Source organism: Papilio machaon, chromosome 21, assembly GCF_912999745.1.
Source record: "Papilio machaon chromosome 21, ilPapMach1.1, whole genome shotgun sequence".
Taxonomy (NCBI): Eukaryota; Metazoa; Arthropoda; class Insecta; order Lepidoptera; family Papilionidae; genus Papilio; species Papilio machaon.
Genome location: NC_060006.1, coordinates 751,535 through 771,371, shown reverse-complemented (window position 1 = coordinate 771,371; position 19,837 = coordinate 751,535). Strand labels below are relative to the sequence as shown.

The 19,837-nt window shown below is 32.3% G+C and overlaps 1 protein-coding gene across 3 annotated transcripts in view; it reads right to left on the bottom strand.

Annotated features, from left to right (window-relative positions):
* The window catches only part of LOC106713052 (homeobox protein cut), a 144,742-nt gene extending 125,448 nt beyond the window's left edge, over window positions 1–19,294 (bottom strand). For all 3 annotated transcript variants that reach the window (XM_014505755.2, XM_014505756.2, XM_014505758.2), the window contains exons 1-2: window positions 18,906–19,294; window positions 2,775–3,132 (exon numbers count right to left, since the gene is read on the bottom strand). In XM_014505755.2, coding sequence (XP_014361241.2) covers window positions 2,775–2,897 — 123 coding nt within the window. In that variant the 5' untranslated portion in view covers window positions 2,898–3,132; window positions 18,906–19,294. The remainder of the gene's footprint in view (window positions 1–2,774; window positions 3,133–18,905) is intronic.
* Between the last annotated feature and the right edge of the window lie 543 nt (window positions 19,295–19,837).

The following is a 19,837-nucleotide window of genomic DNA, read 5'->3' as shown; positions in this document are numbered from 1 at the left end:
TTCCATTCGACGTATAATTAAACAGTAAAAGAAACAAATACAATTATCGATAATAAAGCATAAAGAGATCGAACGTGCATCCGTACTCCGAGGACAATAAACGACAGAGGAGCGAGATCGCTTCGACGGGGCTCGTTTTATAGACGTTAATTGTTAGTTTTATTAACAGGCTGCATCTGTGAGGCTTCTCTGCCGTTTTAATGTGGCTTTAAACACCGCCCGCCGCCGAGATGGGTGGCTAATAGCGCATTTATTGGTATTGGTTTTGATAGAAAGAGATTATGAAGATTTTATGGCGTATCGCGATCGAGCTCTCGACCTCACTAATTAATGAATGAATAAATCTACGGGATATAGATTTTATAGACAAAAAAGTTGTCTTAGAAGCTTTACATTACATGTTTATCTTTTTTTTGATACAAAAATTCTATCCTTTAACATTAGGGAAAAGAATTAATAGGCCATAAACATGTACTTATCGCCAAGACAACTGCATTTGTACATTTGATGTACCTTTACATAAAAGATAAACAGTTTGTTCTTTGTTTTTTTCCTTTTTATTATTAAAAATACAGCTTGTAATATTCTATATGTAACGATAAATTAAATATACAAAGTAGTAGATCTATTATTTTTTGTTGGTAACACTAAAAATTAATTATAGTTTCACTTTATCTGTGGCCTGCACGTGTAATGACAGGTGGCCGCCATCTTTAATTTATCGAATGGCGGATGACGTCCGAAATTTTTAAATCGATTACAATTAATATCGAAATGTATATTCGTGCTGTCGGAATTAAATAATTTTTTTATCCAATTTTCATGAAAGAGCTATCAAATGTCACTCCGAAATTAGTTGAACTAGTGATGCTTTTATCACTTTGAAATCTTTAATAGACTTTACGAAATTTATTGGCGGTTTAAATAATTACTTAGTAAAAGTATGACCTATTTAAAATTTAATTCTATAAAGTTTTTGGACGTCGACAACAAACAATTGTTATTATATAAGCACGTTTAGTTAACGTGCTCTATTGGGATATTAATCATTTCTAAAGAAATGGTTGAAGCGAGTCGACATTCCGCGTCCTTGCGTTCGCGAATCGATAAGTGCGGTCGCAGCACGGCATATGTAAATTTCAATGTAAATACAATTTTTAATCAATATAAAGTCCAGTGCACAATAGTATCGGTGCATTCAAATGCGGCCTATCAGCGGGATGAATCGACTCCTCGAACTCGAACGGGAATGAATATTTATTCTGGCTATGGTAAAGCTATTGTTCATATTTTGTCGTTATTATGACTATCGAGATTTGTTGACATAAAGCGGTTGGCAACATTAAATTTGTATTGCTAGTTGTAACAGATAATGTTAAATATTTTTCCAAAATTTGACGATTGTTGAACTACACTTGGTACTAAAATATGGTACACTAATATCTCTTTTGTTTTTTGCGACTCTCAAGTAGGGAATGTGTGGTACGAAAGGTTAGAAATTAACAGTGACAGACAATGTAGAGGCGCGCCAAATGACGCGCGATCTATGACACTCGACTCGCGGTCGATGTCAACAGCTCTCAGAGCCAATTAGCGTCTCGATTAGCGCCGAGTATCGAATAATTGCATCGATTCGAACTCGATTTCACAAACGATTGTTTGCAAATCTTGACAAGCGTCTGTATACTTCTACTTCTGTTATATTCGCTTTACAAATCTATAATTATGCATTTATTTGCTTTACATTTAATCTAGGATTCCACAAGGCTTTATAAATAAGGCACTAACATCTTTCTCGTCATTCTTAACGAGGAACCATCTGTACACGCAATAAGCACGATCGCACCTTGAAATTCAATAGAAACCATTAGAATGCTTCCAGATTATTCGCAACGCGTTTCGCAACTTCCCCTATATCTCGGCGCAACGCAGCGATACCGATCTATGCATTTATTATAATTGCCCGTAGATTATCGGCTGTTCAGTAAGATCGAAGAACAATGCTTTAATGCATGTTCATTACATTGTATTGTCTTTCCTTATAACCAATTCTGTATATCTCTGTGACGCGATCGAATTGGCGTTGTAAGGAAATGAGTTTGTTCTACTTGATGTAAGTGCATCCAGTTGTTCTTTCCTTCCTTAGTGTTTATGTGGTATTCAATTATTATCAAGCATGATATGTGTATGTCCATTGTCGAACAGACTTCCACTAAGAATTGTCAAAAAAATCTGTCCCTTGCTGTCTTATGTAACAGTCTTCTGCACCCAAAAAAAAAAATGCAGATTCCACTTAGAACTAAATATTACTTTGGCCTAAAGGTTACTATTAAATGTTTGGATATCAATTAGCCCGTTGATATCTCCAGAGACCCTAATATCTTTGTATCGAAGTGACATTCAGATTAGAGGGCGGCCGTTACCTGTTCGGAATTAGAATTCAGCGCAGCTCTATCGAAACTAAACGTCGATCAGATACTACGGAGGTTGCAACAACAATAGATATAATTGTTCCTAAGCCGAGGTCGGTAATCGGTCACCCTGGGTCCCACAGGTTAATTGCGCCTTATATTAAACTAATAATTGATTCTGTTGCTTTGTTCCAAGTTGAGCTCTCTGATTTTATAGTCTGTACAATTGCCTTGTAGTTTAGTTACAACGTTTATTAATGAATATCTGTATTGTTATGAGGATGTTTATTTAAGAATATAAGTTATCTGTCATTTAAATAAATGGAGAGGAAATAATCAGGTTTGTATGTGATAGACCCGCACCTGTTGCCAGAACTGTGCGAGGAGGTATATCCTTTCCTTCTTGAAGAGCCAGTCCATGGAGTGCATAGCTTGCACCTCCGCCTCCGGTGCGGCGGGCAGGCTGGCCGCGCCCGTCGGGTGCATCCGGACGTCCGCGCCTCGCTCACTCCTGGCGCGCAATGACCCGTCACGCCGGTCCGAGCGCGCCAAACTCAATCTTTAAGCCCGCCATTTTCAAAAGCAAAGCGAGGCATAGACAAAACTGCCAACCGACACTCGGCTGCCAGTGTCGAATCGATTGTTCTTTTCGCGTCGCGTGCTACGAGGGATTTTTTTCTTTGTCTTCGTTATTTCTTATTGTGATGTGCCCCTGTTCGACCTGAAACAGAAAAAAGAAAATATTGAAAGGGGAAGTTTTACATCGATTCTATTGTACCAGACAATCGGCCACTTGGAGTTTTCGTGTCGAAACTAATTTGGTTACGTTCAACTTAGATACATTTCAGGGGTTGAAAGAACTTACATTACTAAAGAAACAGTTCAATTTCTTACCATTAGAGAGATAAAGGTTTAAAGGTTGTCTGAATAAAAAAATAAATTTATTCATTCGACATTTCAAGTAAAGATTTCGTCAGTGTAGCTACTCGAAACATTTTCGACAAGTTCTAAACGAACAACAAAAAGTTAAAAGCAAACATAGATCAACGACTTCAAACATTGTTTCAAAGCAGGTGGCGGACGCTAAACAATGAGAGATAAAACTAAATCAAACACGCAACTATCACTCAAAAGTCCAGTCGCTATCGAACTATATCCGAGGCATTTAGCGTGTCCCCGCGACCCCCGCCCCGACCCAACACACCCCCGCGTGGTTGTAACGCCCGAAAACCAACTTATCGCCTAACACAAAGAACAATAAAACCACGACTTGTAAATTTTCACATCCATTCTAAATTATAAGCGACAGCGGGTAAACCAGCTTTATTTAGTTTTTTACTCGATACTGATCGTCACATTTTCAAATACAAAGCTAGTTACGAAATTAACCCTGTGGGTTTGGCACTAATATTTGTGATATTCGCCATCGTATCGTCATCGATAAAATTTTTATTAAAATTATTTGTCCCCTATCGGGCGTAAAGTACATTATAAATCTTACTAATATTATAAATGCGAATGTTTAGATGGATGGATGTTTGTTTGAAGAACAAAGTGTTGAAGGCTACTTATTAACTTTTTTTTACCACCGCGCGGCCGGAGCCGCAGCTAGTGTCATAGTTTTTAAATAATTAACAATGACGATAGGATTGTCACAGATATTCGTGCTAGGCCCAATAATCAAAACACATTTTATTTATAATGTAAATTCTGCTGTAAACTTCATTATGTTCTTTTTTTTTCTAGTATTTTTTCGTGTGAGCTTCGGTAAACTCAATCATTTTATTTATTAAATCGCTTCAGCCTGTACCTTTTACAGTGTAAGGGGCAAGTCTGAAACAGTGAATTACTAGCGTGTCAATCAATAAACATGATAAGTGCGAGTTTCGTGCGGCGATATGCAAACAGCAGTGGGCCGCACGAACGCTGGTCAGCGCCGCCCGCATCGATTCTATATCGATTGTACCATAGACAATACATCGATTCAAAACGATTTTAGCTAAAAAAAATGTGTTTATTTCAAGTAAATCTTTACAATAGCTATTAAAGCTAATATTGTTTATTGTTAAGTATCGATACTGTATTGAATTGAATTTATTTTATATGTAATTAAATATGCATAGTGTCTGTAGATGTCTGATTTAAGAACTAAACACGCTTCGTTAGAAATGTTCTTTGCAATTTTTATCAATTAGACTTTAATAAACTACTTAAAATTAAAAGCAATATAAATTTTTAATTTTACGCTTTTTTGACTTAATATAGAATTTAATTTCTTTATCATCGTAATTAGATTTTACCAGAGTTATAAGTGTCCTACGAAATTTCAATTTACTTGGAATAAAAAAAAGGGAAACGTATTTTAATAAATTAATGTACGTCATTGTAAGTGAGTCATAATAATAGAAATTATTCCCACTTCAGTACTCGCTCCACAACAGTTTGTTATTAGTTAATATTCATTAGGGGGAGGCCAGATGTCGCAGATAAGAGCCGAGGCGGGTCACACAAGGATTATTAGCGCTAACTGTTGAATTACATACTTTGCCTTACATTTAGACAAGACGGAAAAATAAACCCACCTCAAGGTTACTTTAGTAGGTCTATCCTTGACCAAAGGAGATTTAACGCATCGTACACTATTCCATCCTTACTATAGACAATTTTATAAATAGATTTTTAAATGGCATGTTAATTCAAATAATTTTCAAAGGATTTAAAAATAGAATGTACAGCGAGCAGTTTTTATTAGTATTTAAATACAACTCTTTAATATGTTTTGGCTGAATAACGTCTACTGTTGTTTGTATGAAATAAAAAATTTAAAACATTTTGAAACTGCCAACTCGACGTTGACACTTCGTGCATTAGTAAAAAAAGTAATCGAAATTCCCCTGTCTATTTCGACAGAACACGAAATTCAAAAATCGAAATTCGAACATTGAAATGACTTTAAAAAAAAAGGCAAGTTGAAAATCGAACGTCTTAGAGCGAAGCTTTCTTGGAATTTGAATTGAATTTCGTCGACTTTATTTTCCTTTGACATAAGATACTTTTTTGAATGTTTGTCAGTTATTGATGGGAAGCAATAAATTGGTAATTGATAGTGATCTACGCGGAAGCGCTCGCGTGCGGGTCGCGAGTTAGATCGGCATTAACAGAAAAAATCTAAACAACTTTATTTTTTCGTAACATCAAAATATCTAAGACATTTGACAAGTTCAATGTACGATGTCAATTCAATATGCAGAAAAATAATTTTGTGGCAAAACTGTTTTTGTTCTTTTGCCTTTTGGCGTAAAAGAATAAAAGGTTATAATAGTCTATGGTTTCGTGATTTTGACACATTTATCGAAGCGATTGGCGGTCGTTACACCGCACATTATACCTTCAATCGTGGATTATTGAAAACGTGATGTTTGTTCGCCTGTGAAGTGTGACGAGACATGCATACAGACGGACACAGATTGACGTATGGAGAATTTATCACTCTGTAGAAATATTTTAGAATTTATATTAAAACTTCTTTGTGTGTTGAAGTTAGATAATTCTTTTTCTTTTAGTGTTTTATGCATAATTCATGCACGTGAATAAGCCTTAATATTAAATTAATTTTATTTGATTTAGAATCGTTTCTTAATTTAATATTTTAATATGAACAAACTTCGAATTATCATTGTCAGGATTAATGGTCAATAATTTTAGTGGCAACACTAATTACCGTTCTAGATTAAATCAGTCAGTGTCAAGTTCCTTTCAGGTGTTTGATAAAGTTGCCACCATATCCCCCACGGTAATATGGCCCCCAATACCTAATACCGGGGGTCACCATGTGATTTATTTCGCTTCCAACTTTCGATAACAGTTAATAAAATTTAAAATAGACAGGTGCTCGATATTAAACGAACTGAACATGGCCGCAAACAATTTTATCACGGCCATAAATAAAAAAAAAACTAAGACACCCTCACACGTAAATATTTTTAACAACATTAAAGAAATTACGAGTTTACGTTTGCCGTGCGTAATAAGTACGATGTATCGTGTGTCCACTACATAAAGTTCAAATTCGCCTATCATTTGTTTTAGTAAATGTGTTATGAGTTTTGTTTCTTTGTACGCTGACAAATTTAGAACTGATATTAGAAAAAAATAAATGACCTCTATTCCTAGGCATTAAGGCAGATATTGAATTAAATTTGTTGTTGGATGAATATCAAAGTTAACTTTGTTTTCACCGGCTCAATATCAAAATGGCAGTAAAATATATATCCAGCATTGAAATATAGGTTTCGTGACAAAAGTTTTGCCTGTTCGCTTTCAATCGATGTCTTTGCTTCGGCGATTTTAACGGCTCATATTTTGTTATAATTAGTTATTTTCATGCGAAGTTTATACCATTATAGATGAAAGGGATAGCAAAAGAAATTTGAGTATAAATGACGTAATTAAAATGTTTATTATACGATGTTTTGTTTTAAAAAAAATATTGAGATGTTTTTGTTTTTCAAAATCCATATCAACGTGATTTCCTATTTTAAAAATAAAACTTTGAAAAGATGTAAAACTGACCAGTTCACATTTTAGAAAACGTCAAAAAAGCGCGGGAAAATCAAAGACCGATGTAGGAAAGGCAAGTCGTTACTTTGTCAGCGGACGATCAGCGAGCGAGCAGTGGCAAATCAAAAATCGCAATTCATGCAGCAATCATGACTGCCATTTCGATTTCACCTTTTTATTTCTACTCGCCTTCTTGCTTTTGTTACGTTAGGAAATGGATACACTTGACCGTTCTTATTGTTGAAAATTTACACAACACGGATGGTGTTTGGTGTTGCATATGTATTTAGCAATTCTACGCATAACATAGTTTGTTTTTAACTTACATAAGTTGCAATTTCTGTTTTAGAGAAGAATGTTTTATAGTGTAATTTTTTTTTCTGTCACGTCAAATAATATTTTAGGACATCCATAAATCTATAATTATCTCTGGTTAGTTCATAGATAATACAATAGTTACCGGTTCACCAATTTGTACAGATTAAAGTTCATATGTAGTTCACAGTATGTAGAATGCAAGGAAGACATCGATTAAGTGTGTACTAGCCTTTAGGTTCCTACAGCAAAAGTATCGGCAAACCTTGCGCCAAATATTAGGCATATTTTTCGGTTTTATTTGGCTCTATTCCGAAAACCTTTGTGCCCTTTGAGCCTGCCTCGGCATCGGGAATTTGATTATTTCGTCGTTCTGCAGTTCTTTGATTGATAGCTTTTCAGTTTGTTTATTGTTTTTTCGTCGCTCAACGATTCCAAGTGGTTTTCGATGCAATGTATTTGGTTTACCTTTAGTAACTAAATGTATGAATTTTATAGGTTTCATTCTTTAATGTATGCGAAGTTTGTAATTATAATTGTTACTAAATATATTAATTTTTACTAATAAAGTTTCAGTAGTGCCAACAAACTTATGTTTACAATTATGTCAAATACCAACATTGCAACATTAGTAAATATAATCTCGCAGAATTCACTAACAAAGTACAATTAATTGCTATTCCATTACCGTCAGTCATGGGGCCGTAAAAGATGTTACAAACTTAAAACCAAGCACCTGCCTAATTAAAAATACAACTGACATGCGATTTCCGAATTAAATGATCGATAAATCGACACTTTATATTCGTCTCGGCATCACTTCGTGTTCGGAACTCATTACAACACTACGCCGGTAGGTGTCGCTACAAAATTGATATCGTCGATTTGCTTGTCGATGTTTTTATCGCCTTCGATTTCCGCCATCACGATATATCGATGTTCGTGACCATCACTATAAATCGATTGATTTACTTAAAATGGTTGTGTTTTATATGCTTTTGGCAAAAGTGGAAATGTTAAAATTTACGTTTTTGTTTAATTTTAAACAACAAGAGAAAACTAAAGTTTTTTTGTAATGTTGTTATCTTGAGTGCGTAAAATAACCTTTACTTAGAGAGTTCACTTACTTACTCCTGAGTTCAGTTCTTATTGACTATTTTTTTTAATGGTTTACATTTTTCTAAAGACTTAAAAAACAAACAACAAAGTTATATGTACAAGGCAATTTTATGTGTTGATAAAAATTGCTTAACCATTTTAAAATGGCGTTATTTCACAATTATTTTATTTAATTACTTGACAAATTACACACTTTCATGTACTCTTGTGTAAGTTCCGGTCACTTTCCAAAAACCGTTGTCTGTTATGAATATTCAATAAACATTTTCCCCCTAACGTAAGTAATTAACTGTCTTCCCATACATCAAATAGGTTATGACTTAACCATAGATAAATAACTCTAGATAGTGAACGGTTATTTTTGAACTAAACACAAATATATCAAAGGGGCACTCTTGGGGATAATAATTAGACAATTTATAATTCATTAGGGATTTAAAATAGTCAGTTGACATAAATATGGCGGGTAAAAAAACGCGGGAAAGGATCATAGAGTAAAAAAAACTTTGTTTATGATCGAAGAATAGAACAGTGGCAGTTTGAATGTTAAAGATATGAATTGATATTTCTCATTATGTTTGCTTTTTAAAATATATTTTAGCATTTAGATTAACTTTATACATGTAATGAGCTATACACTATTTAAGTTTAAACTATTTTTTTTATGACATGGAACTTTTTAGTTCAATTCTCAATAATGAGTGCCATAAAAAAGTTTAATTAAGGAATAAAGAAATATTAAACAGTAATACATATTACTAATACCTATATAAATACGAAAGTTAAGTTTAGTCCATCCATCCATCCATGTTTGTAAGAAGGTATACCTATATAAGGTAAGGTTATCTCCGTAACGGTTCAATGGATCTTGATGAAATTTGGCACCATATAGGTTACTTCTTAAATTATTATTTTTTTTATTTTCACGAGAACACAGTCGCGTTTGACAGCTAGTAACTAAATAAACTAAGGGTTTTTTTTTCAAATGAATGGTGTCTAAATACAATTTGTAAAAAATAATCTCAATTTTCAGATGTAAAGTTTCAACTCTTACGTCACAATGTGTATAAAAAGATTTGTTATCATGAAATAGGCCTTCAGTTTACACAGCACGATAAGTTAGGAAATGTGTAATTCCACGAAATTTGTGTAAGATGCATCATTAGTTTATTAGAAGTGTCAGGGTGTAAAAGACAATTCTCAAGATGTGATTACCAGGAATACATAGGTATCATGTGACTTCCTGCTATTTATTAAATCTATGTATTTCCTATGAAAAAACTATGTTTGGTATTGTGATTACTTTCAAAAGATAAAATTACAAATATTATTTTATTAAACAACCTCTCTCTATATAATGGTAAGCTGTAAGAGAACTCTTTTAGAGTTAAGCTTTCCAGTACAATACTTCATGTGTATGTACAAAGTTTAAATAAAAAAAATAAAAAAATATCTCACGAGCCATTTATCGATAGTAGCACTATAGTGACGTACCCCATTCGATATCGTCTCACAAGGGAACCGGAAAAGACGTCGCGTAACGAAATTTGACATTTGAATGTCTTTTTATTTGTATTGAAGGGATGTTGCATGATTTCAATTGCACGAAGTGAGCCGTACCTACTTGAATTTATTAGAATTTTATTTTATTGTTGCAAGATTTTTATATAAAACTAGCTTTTACCCGCAACTCCATCCGCGCGGAATAAAAAAAAAGAAAACGGGGTAAAAATTATCCTATGTCCGTTTCCTGGTTCTAAGCTACCTCCCCATCAATTTTCAGGAAAATCAGTTCGACTGATCTTGAGTTATAAATAGTGTAACTAACACGACTTTCTTTTATATATATAGATACTGGCCCTTGAAGCCTTAAAAAATTGTCTGGGTATAATGAAATATTTTAGCATTTGCCTTTTATTTTAAAAATACCACGATATTAAAATAAAATCTTTATTAAGTCATCATTTCGTCACGTGTCGTTTCCGTGTCGTGTGCTGTAAGCGCATCAATTCATCATACCGTTTAAATTTAGAACACGAAATATAATGTAGTCCATCATTACAGGACGTCACCTGTTCACGACCGAGATCAAACGTTGATCTATATCAGTACCAAACAGTTGCTATATTCTATATCTTTCATGTGTGTGTAAATTACGTATCATCGTCTTTGTCTTAAATTGTCAGTGTTACATTATTTTTCTGTAATTATAAAAATATGAACAGCCAGTATTTTTTATTTAAAGTGTGATTTAAATTAAACTAGCTTTTACCCACGACTCCGTCCGCGCGGGATAAAATATAGAAAACGGGGTAAAAATTATCCTATGTCCGTTTCCTGGTTCTAAGCTCCTGCCCACCAATTTTCAGTCAAATCGATTCAGCCGTTTTTTAGTTATAAATAGTGTAACTAACACGACTTTCTTTTATATATATAGATTATATGAAAACAACTACATAGAAGTATTGTGTTTATTTGTTAGCCATAATATCTGTTATTTGCTTCGTAATTATTTGTTTCGTTTCTGCTACCAAAGTTTCTGAAGATATATTCTATAAACAGAGGTTTACAAAACTAATTAACAACGAGTAAACCATAACATTGACGTTTAAGTAAACCAATTGTAACAAATAACATAGTATTAACGATCGAAACGTAAACGCATGTAATAGGAGTGCATCAATTCTCGATATCGACTTCATAAACTAACCCGTTGATGAACCTATCAAAAAAAAAACAATATCCATTGATCGCATTCGGGCAACACATGTGGTGCGTGAAAGGGACAGCGTTATTCAAACAACTGAGAGGGATAAGGGTTTTTTTTCTTGTTTTACTTGCAGCGATTTTGCCACATGTTGCTTTGATGGATATAATATTGGTTAGTGGAAGTTATGGGCAAATAAACGGAGTATTCAAGATGACTATGTCCTTTGTTTTTTTTTTTTTTAACAAAAGGGTTAAACGCCGGTCGTGAAAAGATGCCTAGTTCAGGCAACATGTATCACATAGTTTTCATTTTTATTTTAAAAACTTTAAATAACAAAGGTGTAAATAAATATTTGGAAGAATAGTCGTATGTCAAATTATGTACATTTTTACAAGGAACGTTGTTTATTATTGTTTAGTTATGAGTACAGATCTGAACTGATCGACTGTGTCGGTAAAACAGTTCTCAAGTCTAATAAAAAGTCAATAACATGTCTTTCTAATACCAAGTCAATAACATGTCTTATTTTTTTATGATTCTTTATAAAAATAATTTTGTTTTGTTTTCAAAATTAATTGAACCTTTTGGTTTAGTTCAATGCAGTCAATGTTAATTTGTCTGCAGTAGTCGCGGAGGCAGTGAGAATCGCGTGTGTTTTTCGGCAGCCGGGCCCGGGTAAAAATAAATGGCGGGAATGCTGTTGTGGTTCGCATTTAGCCTGTTACTCCGCAACACCTATTTTTAATTCGTTCTATTTTCAAAATTGCGAAAATAAAATAGTTTAATGCAGCAATAAAATCTAATTGTCTTGTAGAACAACTTGACTTGATTGTCTGTTGTTTGTTTTTAAATTTGTTTTTAAAATTCTTTAGGCTTAAACAAAATTTTACGGAATACAAGGAAACATGTTTAAATGGTACAGTTTTGAATGGATTATTTTTTAATATGTTTTTAAAGCTCTTATATGCAATCCTTTGAAAAAATTATGTTTATATATAATATGTATTGTATCTTACATATAATGTTTGAATTTAATTAACTTAGAATATTTTCAGCATGTGAACGGTGCCTAATATTAATTTCTAAGAAAAAAATAATTAAAAGCAAATCGACACTACGACGACTACGACGTCGATTCGCATTTCAATGATCGGACATTTCTTATTGACGCCTCTTTCGCATATTTTCTCACGCTCTAAACAGAGCATTTTGAACCTTAAGGTATTGTTGATTATGGTACATAGTTGTTCATTAGATAATTATAATATGGTTTGTATGGTGCAAGACATAAGCGATTTATTAGTTTAATAGATTTATTTTCCAAATACAAGTCACTGGTTTAATAATAACAAGATGTCTAAAATTTGTGACATCATAACGTTCGGAATTGCATTGCGGCATTTTGACTATGGCCTAGTCATCCCTAACTTAGTGTAGGCTCCGAGCCCCTCAGTGAGGACGTATTGTGAGCTGATGATGATGATGATAACGTTCGGCCATACCTAAGTATATTCAAATATAAATATAGTAACTGTCTACTTGAAAATTAAATAAATTAAAAAATAAATAGGTTACAAAATAATGTTCAGTAATCCGCTCCCGCTTATAACCGAGTCCACATACGAGTGTAGGATATCGTAACATAGCTAAAGTAAACAATTGTAACCTCAGTGTATCATTTAATGGGATATCGTTTCTGTGTGCTGTTAATTGACTGTGATTTTAATAGATTTACAAAACGTTATTCCGAATCCTACTGATTTGATAAACCAATAGAAAAAAGCTATTTATTAATTAAAAACAAAAACTGTACCTCAATATAACACTCAGAGGAAGGATATGAATCGAATAAAACCTAATTTACGTGTCTAAATATGTTCTTTAGTTTAGACACTAGGCGGTCATCATTTGGATTACAAACCTACAAACATGAAATAAATGCGCGTAAAAGAATTACCTTCTGATTAAGTCCGTTAAATCTATCATTGTAATCGAAAACTAAAGAATGAAATCATGGCTGCGTAATATCAAGGAGTGGACGAATATTACCAGCGTGGAACATTTATTTTACTTGGTACAAGACCGGTAAAACTTCACTGAGCTGACGGCAAACCTTCATTAATGGAGATGCACCTAGAGAGAGAGGTCATTGTCATTTTTCCTGAATAGAGATTACAAAGTTTTTTTGTATGGATTATTATTATTATTATACATTTTTTAACTTGTCCTCTGTTAAGTTATAAGTAATATTATTGAAAATTGACATTTTGTTACTTGCTCTGTTTATTGGCCGACATCCGCTGTTACCTTGCCGACTCTTCTCATCTTACAATACCTTAGATAAAGTCTAATCGTAAACAAAACGAACTAAATGTGTATACAGCATGTCCCAATATACAGCAGCTCTATAATATTTTGATTACCTAGTGAATTGGTTAATTACAACGAACGTTTACCCGCAAATGCTGTATTAAAAAGCTTAAAAAGCCTAGTTGTTTTCACAGATTATGTTCTGTATCTATGTAAAATGTCAGCGATGTTCGTTAGTCGTTCTGGATATATCTTCTAAGAAGCATCCAAACTTTCGCATTTATGTCAGTAAAATTATAATTATTTAAAATGTATTTAACTATGACATAATTATCCTTTTAAATCTTTACAATAAAATATAAAGCTTTATGTTTATTAATTTTACTACATTTCTCTACATCTATTTATATAAAAGAAAATCGTGTTAGTTACACTATTTATATATAAATATATATATATATATATATAACTATATAACACAAGATTGTTCGAACTGATTTAGCTGAAAATTGATGGGAAGGTAGCTTAGAACCAGGAAACGGACATAGGATAATTTTTACCCCGTTTTTTTTCCGCGCGAACGGAGTCGCGGATAAAAGCTATTATTTCATAAAGATAAAACTACGACAGAACTAAAAAATCAAGTTACTTTTTGAAACGTTAAAATAAATTTGAAAAGCAAACACCAAAATCATTTTACACATGTAATTAAAAAAACTTATTAATTACAAAATTAAACAAGAATGAAAAAGGTTATATAGAATTTTTGAACATGCTGTATGTACAGTGCCAATAATGACGTCATAATTAATCGAAGTATGGGAGTAGGTGTGACGGAAGTGTCTCACGGCTTATCGCACTAAGCTATTCCTTCTTGATACTAATAATGCTTAGTAAATTAAAGTTTATATTACTCTATTGAATACGAGATGATTGCCTTCTGTTATTTGAACGTGTACTTGATATTTATTATTTACTAGCTGTAGCTCGCGAGTCTGTCTGCTCGAAATTATAAGAAAAAACTTACATAACTAGTAGCCTATGTGTACTTCTATATTTTATGTCCATGCCAAATTTTTATCTAGATCCTTTGAGCTATTCTTGAGATATTTTCAAACAAACATCCATCCATCTAAACATTCGTATTTATTTATAATATTAGTAATAAGGTTAGTGTCAACTTTTAAAATATTTGAAATTGTAAATTGCTAAAATATATGCTTATTATTAGAATTTTCCTATTATAATATTAATAGTGGTATAATTTTAAGGATCATTAAAAATATGTAATGATCGATTTACTAAAATTACTTTTTCAACAGTTATAAAGTTAGGTTGCAAGATGTAAGAAATGTACTTCGTAACGTACAACGCCATCTGTTATGAAGAGGAGAAAGTAATGATCTAAGGGATGGAATAAAAGGAATATTTTGTAATTTCGATTTTAAGATTCCTTTTACTAAAATTACTTATCTTTTAAAATTTGATTTGGTTTTGATCATTTGAAAATTAATATTATAGTATATATTGCAGACTACCTTTTTCTTACCTTTTTAACCTTAAAAAAAACGACAACATTTACGTTTTTTTACAAAAGATTTTTGACATTAAGTCACAGGTTAAACAGCCATTTATCGGTTAAAAAATTGTTGATATAAGTTCTATGATTTGTGACTTTACCCGAAACAAAAGATAGTTGAAATAGGTCTCTCACTATTTTAATAAATACTAAAACGAGAATCGAACCCCGCTAACATTAATCGTCCTAAAAATACCAACATCTCTAGCATTCATATACATAAATCTTGTCGATTATATTTTTAATTAAGTATAACAATTCGATGGTGTTAACACATGGTGTTAAGTACCACAGCATATTGTGATCACTTCCGCAGACCGAAAATAAAAGATGGCCGCCATATTAGAAGTCTAATCTTACTATCTTACTAATATTATAAATACGAAAGTTTAGATGGATGTTTGTTTGAAGGTATCTCCGGTACAGTTGAACGGATCTTAATGAAATTTGACACAGATGTAGAACATAGTCCAGAACACATAAGCTACTTATTAAGTTTGTTTTTTTTTAATTTCGCGCATATATAGTCGCGGCGGACATCTAGTAGAATTATAAATATCTAGACACGCTTGACAAATTGTTTTTTTATAGTAATACTAGCTTTTACCCGCGACTCCGTCCGCGCGGAATAAAAAAAATGCACACAAGATAATAAAGTTCCTATGTCCGTCTCCTAGTTCTAAGCTACCTCCCCATCAATTTTCAGCTAAATCAGTTAGACCGATCTTGAGTTATAAATAGTGTAACTAACACGAGTTTCTTTTATATATAGATTGTTAAGATGAGTCATTTCAATGTCTGTTACAATAGGTTTGTTTAACTGTCAAGATCTGTACAATATAATTATTTGTTTTTACAAATTTTTCTTTTTACAACACTGGTATAGCTCGCAATGATCTCTTTTGCATGAATGGGCTGTCACGACCGGTGACACGTTGATATGCTTGTTATCATCAGCTCAATATATGTCCCCACTGAGGAGCCCTAGAAGAGAGTCTACCTTAAGTCAGGGGTGGTCTAGTGCAGGTATTTCACACATATCTTTGAATTTCTTCTCAGATATGTGCAGATTACGATGTTTTCCTTCACCGTAATAACGTCGGATAAAATCTTTTTATATATGTAAATCGAAAAACATATTGGTATATTGCGGGATTCGAGATAGTAACATAGGAATTAATGTTAAAAACTACAAATTAATTTGATAACCTAAAATCAAATACATTTTTTTTTACTTTTTTATAATAAAATATGTTAACATTAACAGCCAGTATTAATTTAGTTAACAATAACAAAATGTACTGTCGTATATAATTCAACAAAACGATAATTGAAATAAAAGTAATAAGAAATCGGATATTCTCACGAAAGCTCGTGCGATTAATCGATTTTCTTTGTAATCGAGATATTTTTTACTACAATTAGTACTATGAAATACATTCATAGACAATGGAAAACGTTTATATATCTCACGGATTTTAAATAAAAAGATACAATACACTTTACACATTAGATCTTATAAAGTAAAAAACATAAACAGCTCAACAATAGAACTAACTCCCATAATCCAGAGGAGTTGGATTACGAACTATTTCGCGAAAAACTACAATTACAAGTTATAATTAACTCAGACATATTTGACCCATAGATACATTATCCGGAGGCTTATTACTGGAGTAAATTCCCTCATTATTGTCATTACAATAATCGATTCTCGATTAAACCTGAAATATATATTAATCACTCCATCTAAAGGTTCCAAATGCAGCCTATATCACCCGAGGATAGTGTAACTTTCCGTTAACTTTTAACAGTGAAAGATATTTTAAGATCGGTTGAATAGTTTCCGAGCCTATTCAATACAAATAAACAAACAAACAAATCTTTCGTCGATATATCTAAATAATATTAGTATTTAGATGTAAAAGTCTGTCATAAAACATTATTAATATCTTATACATATGTAATCAATTTCCGTCGATTAGAAAATTATAACAAATTTCAACCATGTACCTATCACTTACATTATAAACAATTTAAAAAAAATCTAAATTTTTATCATCTTAGACAAAATCTAATTTGTTAAATGTACTGTAATCTGAAATACCTAACGTAGTAATAACAAAAGAACCGTTTACAATATTTTATTAAAGATCACTAATTCAGAACAAGTTGAAACTAATTTTAGTGAAATTAGACGTTAGGAATTATCACAATTTTTACAATTTGAACTTTATAATTGAGATAACTAGTCTGAAACGGATTTACTGAAAAACTTGTCAATAATAATCTTATAGGATTAATTCAGACGGAATAAATCCATTTTTCTTATTAGATCCTTTACGAAATAGTATCCAGACTTATATCTAGTTAAAAAAATCCGCTAGATAATAATGTTTAGAACAACTTTTTATAAAGTGCAAATACAAAAAAGAAGATGTATAAAATTACGGATACTAAACTATATTAAATAAATATATTAAACTAGCTGTCGTGCGCGATTCCGTCCGCCTATGTGTTCTTTCAGACTATGTTCTACATCTGTGCCAAATATAATCAAGATCCGTTGCTCAGTTCCGGAGATAATTTCAAACAAACATCCATCTTAACATTCACATTTATAATATTAGTAAGATAAATAGTAATCCATTCTAAAATCTTAATTTAAAGAGCATTTTAAATAAAAATTATTTTAAACACGTATCGTTTTAAAAAAAAATCAAATTAGTAACTTTATCTTTTGAGAGACAATATTAGGAATGTACTTTCCTTACTCACATCTACTTTTAAATACTAATTATTTATTTAGATATTTATAACATCTTATTGTAAACTAGCTTTTACCCGCGACTCCGTCCGCGCGGAATAAAAAATCGAAAACGGGGTAAGAATTATCCTATGTCCGTTTCCTGGTTCTAAGCTACCTGCCCACCAATTTTCAGTCAAATCGATTCAGCCGTTCTTGTGTTATAAATAGTGTAACTAACACGACTTTCTTTTATATATATTGATATTATAGACATACATTTTTAAAGTTATAATATACTAGAAATTAACTCCGCGATCAAACGGCGGTAAAAATAGTACAACTTCACTTCGGAATTCCGTGATATTAGAATTTATAATTGTCACATATTTACAGAAATGAAAAAATTATAAATAAAAAGATTAAGAATTACTTTTACTTTTAAAATCTGATATAACACAATATTATTAATCGAATTCAAAAACAATTTATGACTAACTTATAAATTATCTGTGCTTTAAATAGATTTCGGAATAACAGTAAAGTTTCTGCTTTCTTAGAACCTTTATTAGTTAAAGAATTATAAAGAGTTCAAGTAAGATTGTGTTAATAGGAAGTAGGGTAAATGAGACATTAATTGACACTCATCCATCACTGATTTAACTTACAGAAATTAAATGTAACACAGGTTACGTTTATCCGACGCGAACTTAATATGACAAAGTTTGTGATAAATATTTTAACTTCATAATCCTTGTTTTTTTACGGATGAATATTATTTTTAAAAACAATAATTAACAATATTTGCAATTATTAATTAATTTTTTATATTAATTAATCGAAACTATTTTAATTACTTACTAACTATTTATTAATATTTTGTTAAGAAATTAATTGTGTTTTAAGTTTTAATTTCACAATGTAATATTTAATTGTGCTAAGGAATTGTTATGTAAATTATGTATCTAAATTTTCAAGTTATAGTTTTTGATTCAGAGTTAAGATCTGATAAAGTTTGTGTTCAAATATAACTCCTTCGTAGATCTACTTTGGCCTTCAGTTGAATTCTTATTAGACTTAGTGAATATCAACTTACAAATAACTTTAAATTTATTACAAATAAGAAAAATAACAAAAGATAAAACGTCTACTTACATTTGAAGTTAATTCGACAAGCAACAGTTTCAATGTTCCTCACATCACAAAACAACAAAATAAAAAACCTCAAGACGAAATGTTTAAATCACCTCACAGTAGCCAAATTCACAGAGTCTCTACATAAAAAAAACTAAACACAGTCTACGCCCAAATAATCTTACAAGTCCGTGCGAAAACAAAACAAAAACATGTCACAGGGCACTTGTACAGTTCACTTAATGAGATGTAGGATTATTAAAAAAAATAATAATAATCATAAACGTTTTTTTTTAAATCAAGGCACAATTATAATCGAGTCGGTGAATGTCGAGACATCGATTATCGGAACGTTTCCGATGTATCGGTTACGTAAGGTAATGTCGCGGGTCGCGGGCGCGCGTCGGGGCCGCGACGGTCGACTGCAGTGAAATCCTTCGGCCGAGGCCCCACCAGCGGCTCCGCGCGCATCTCAGCTCGCTCCTTGGCGCGGCCCCGCCCAGTGGGCGCCACTCGCCGGCAAGATGACCGTCTCTATCCTACTCTACCTTGTTATCAAACACGTAATGCATCCCTGTCTGACCCGGCGACGGTGGGGCGCGCCAATGGGACCCGTTCGGATCGAGTCGAGACGATGAATCGAGATGTGTACTTAGGTATCGTTGCACGACTCCTTTTGTTGTAGTCGATAATAGGATGCGCTTTTTTTTTACTGTTCGTTGCAATCGACTCTCCTCTCGGACCCGCAACTGGCCGCTTGCGATTTTATATTTGTTTACATTTTATTACTCAATTAATATTGAATTAATTATATTTAAATTATCATAAATCATGATTAATTTGTGTATTTTTTACCAAAGCCAATAAATAATTTAAGATGTCATAAAGTTATTTATTACTAATAAAGAATTATACACTTTATTAAGACTACCTATATTAATGAATAAAGGATA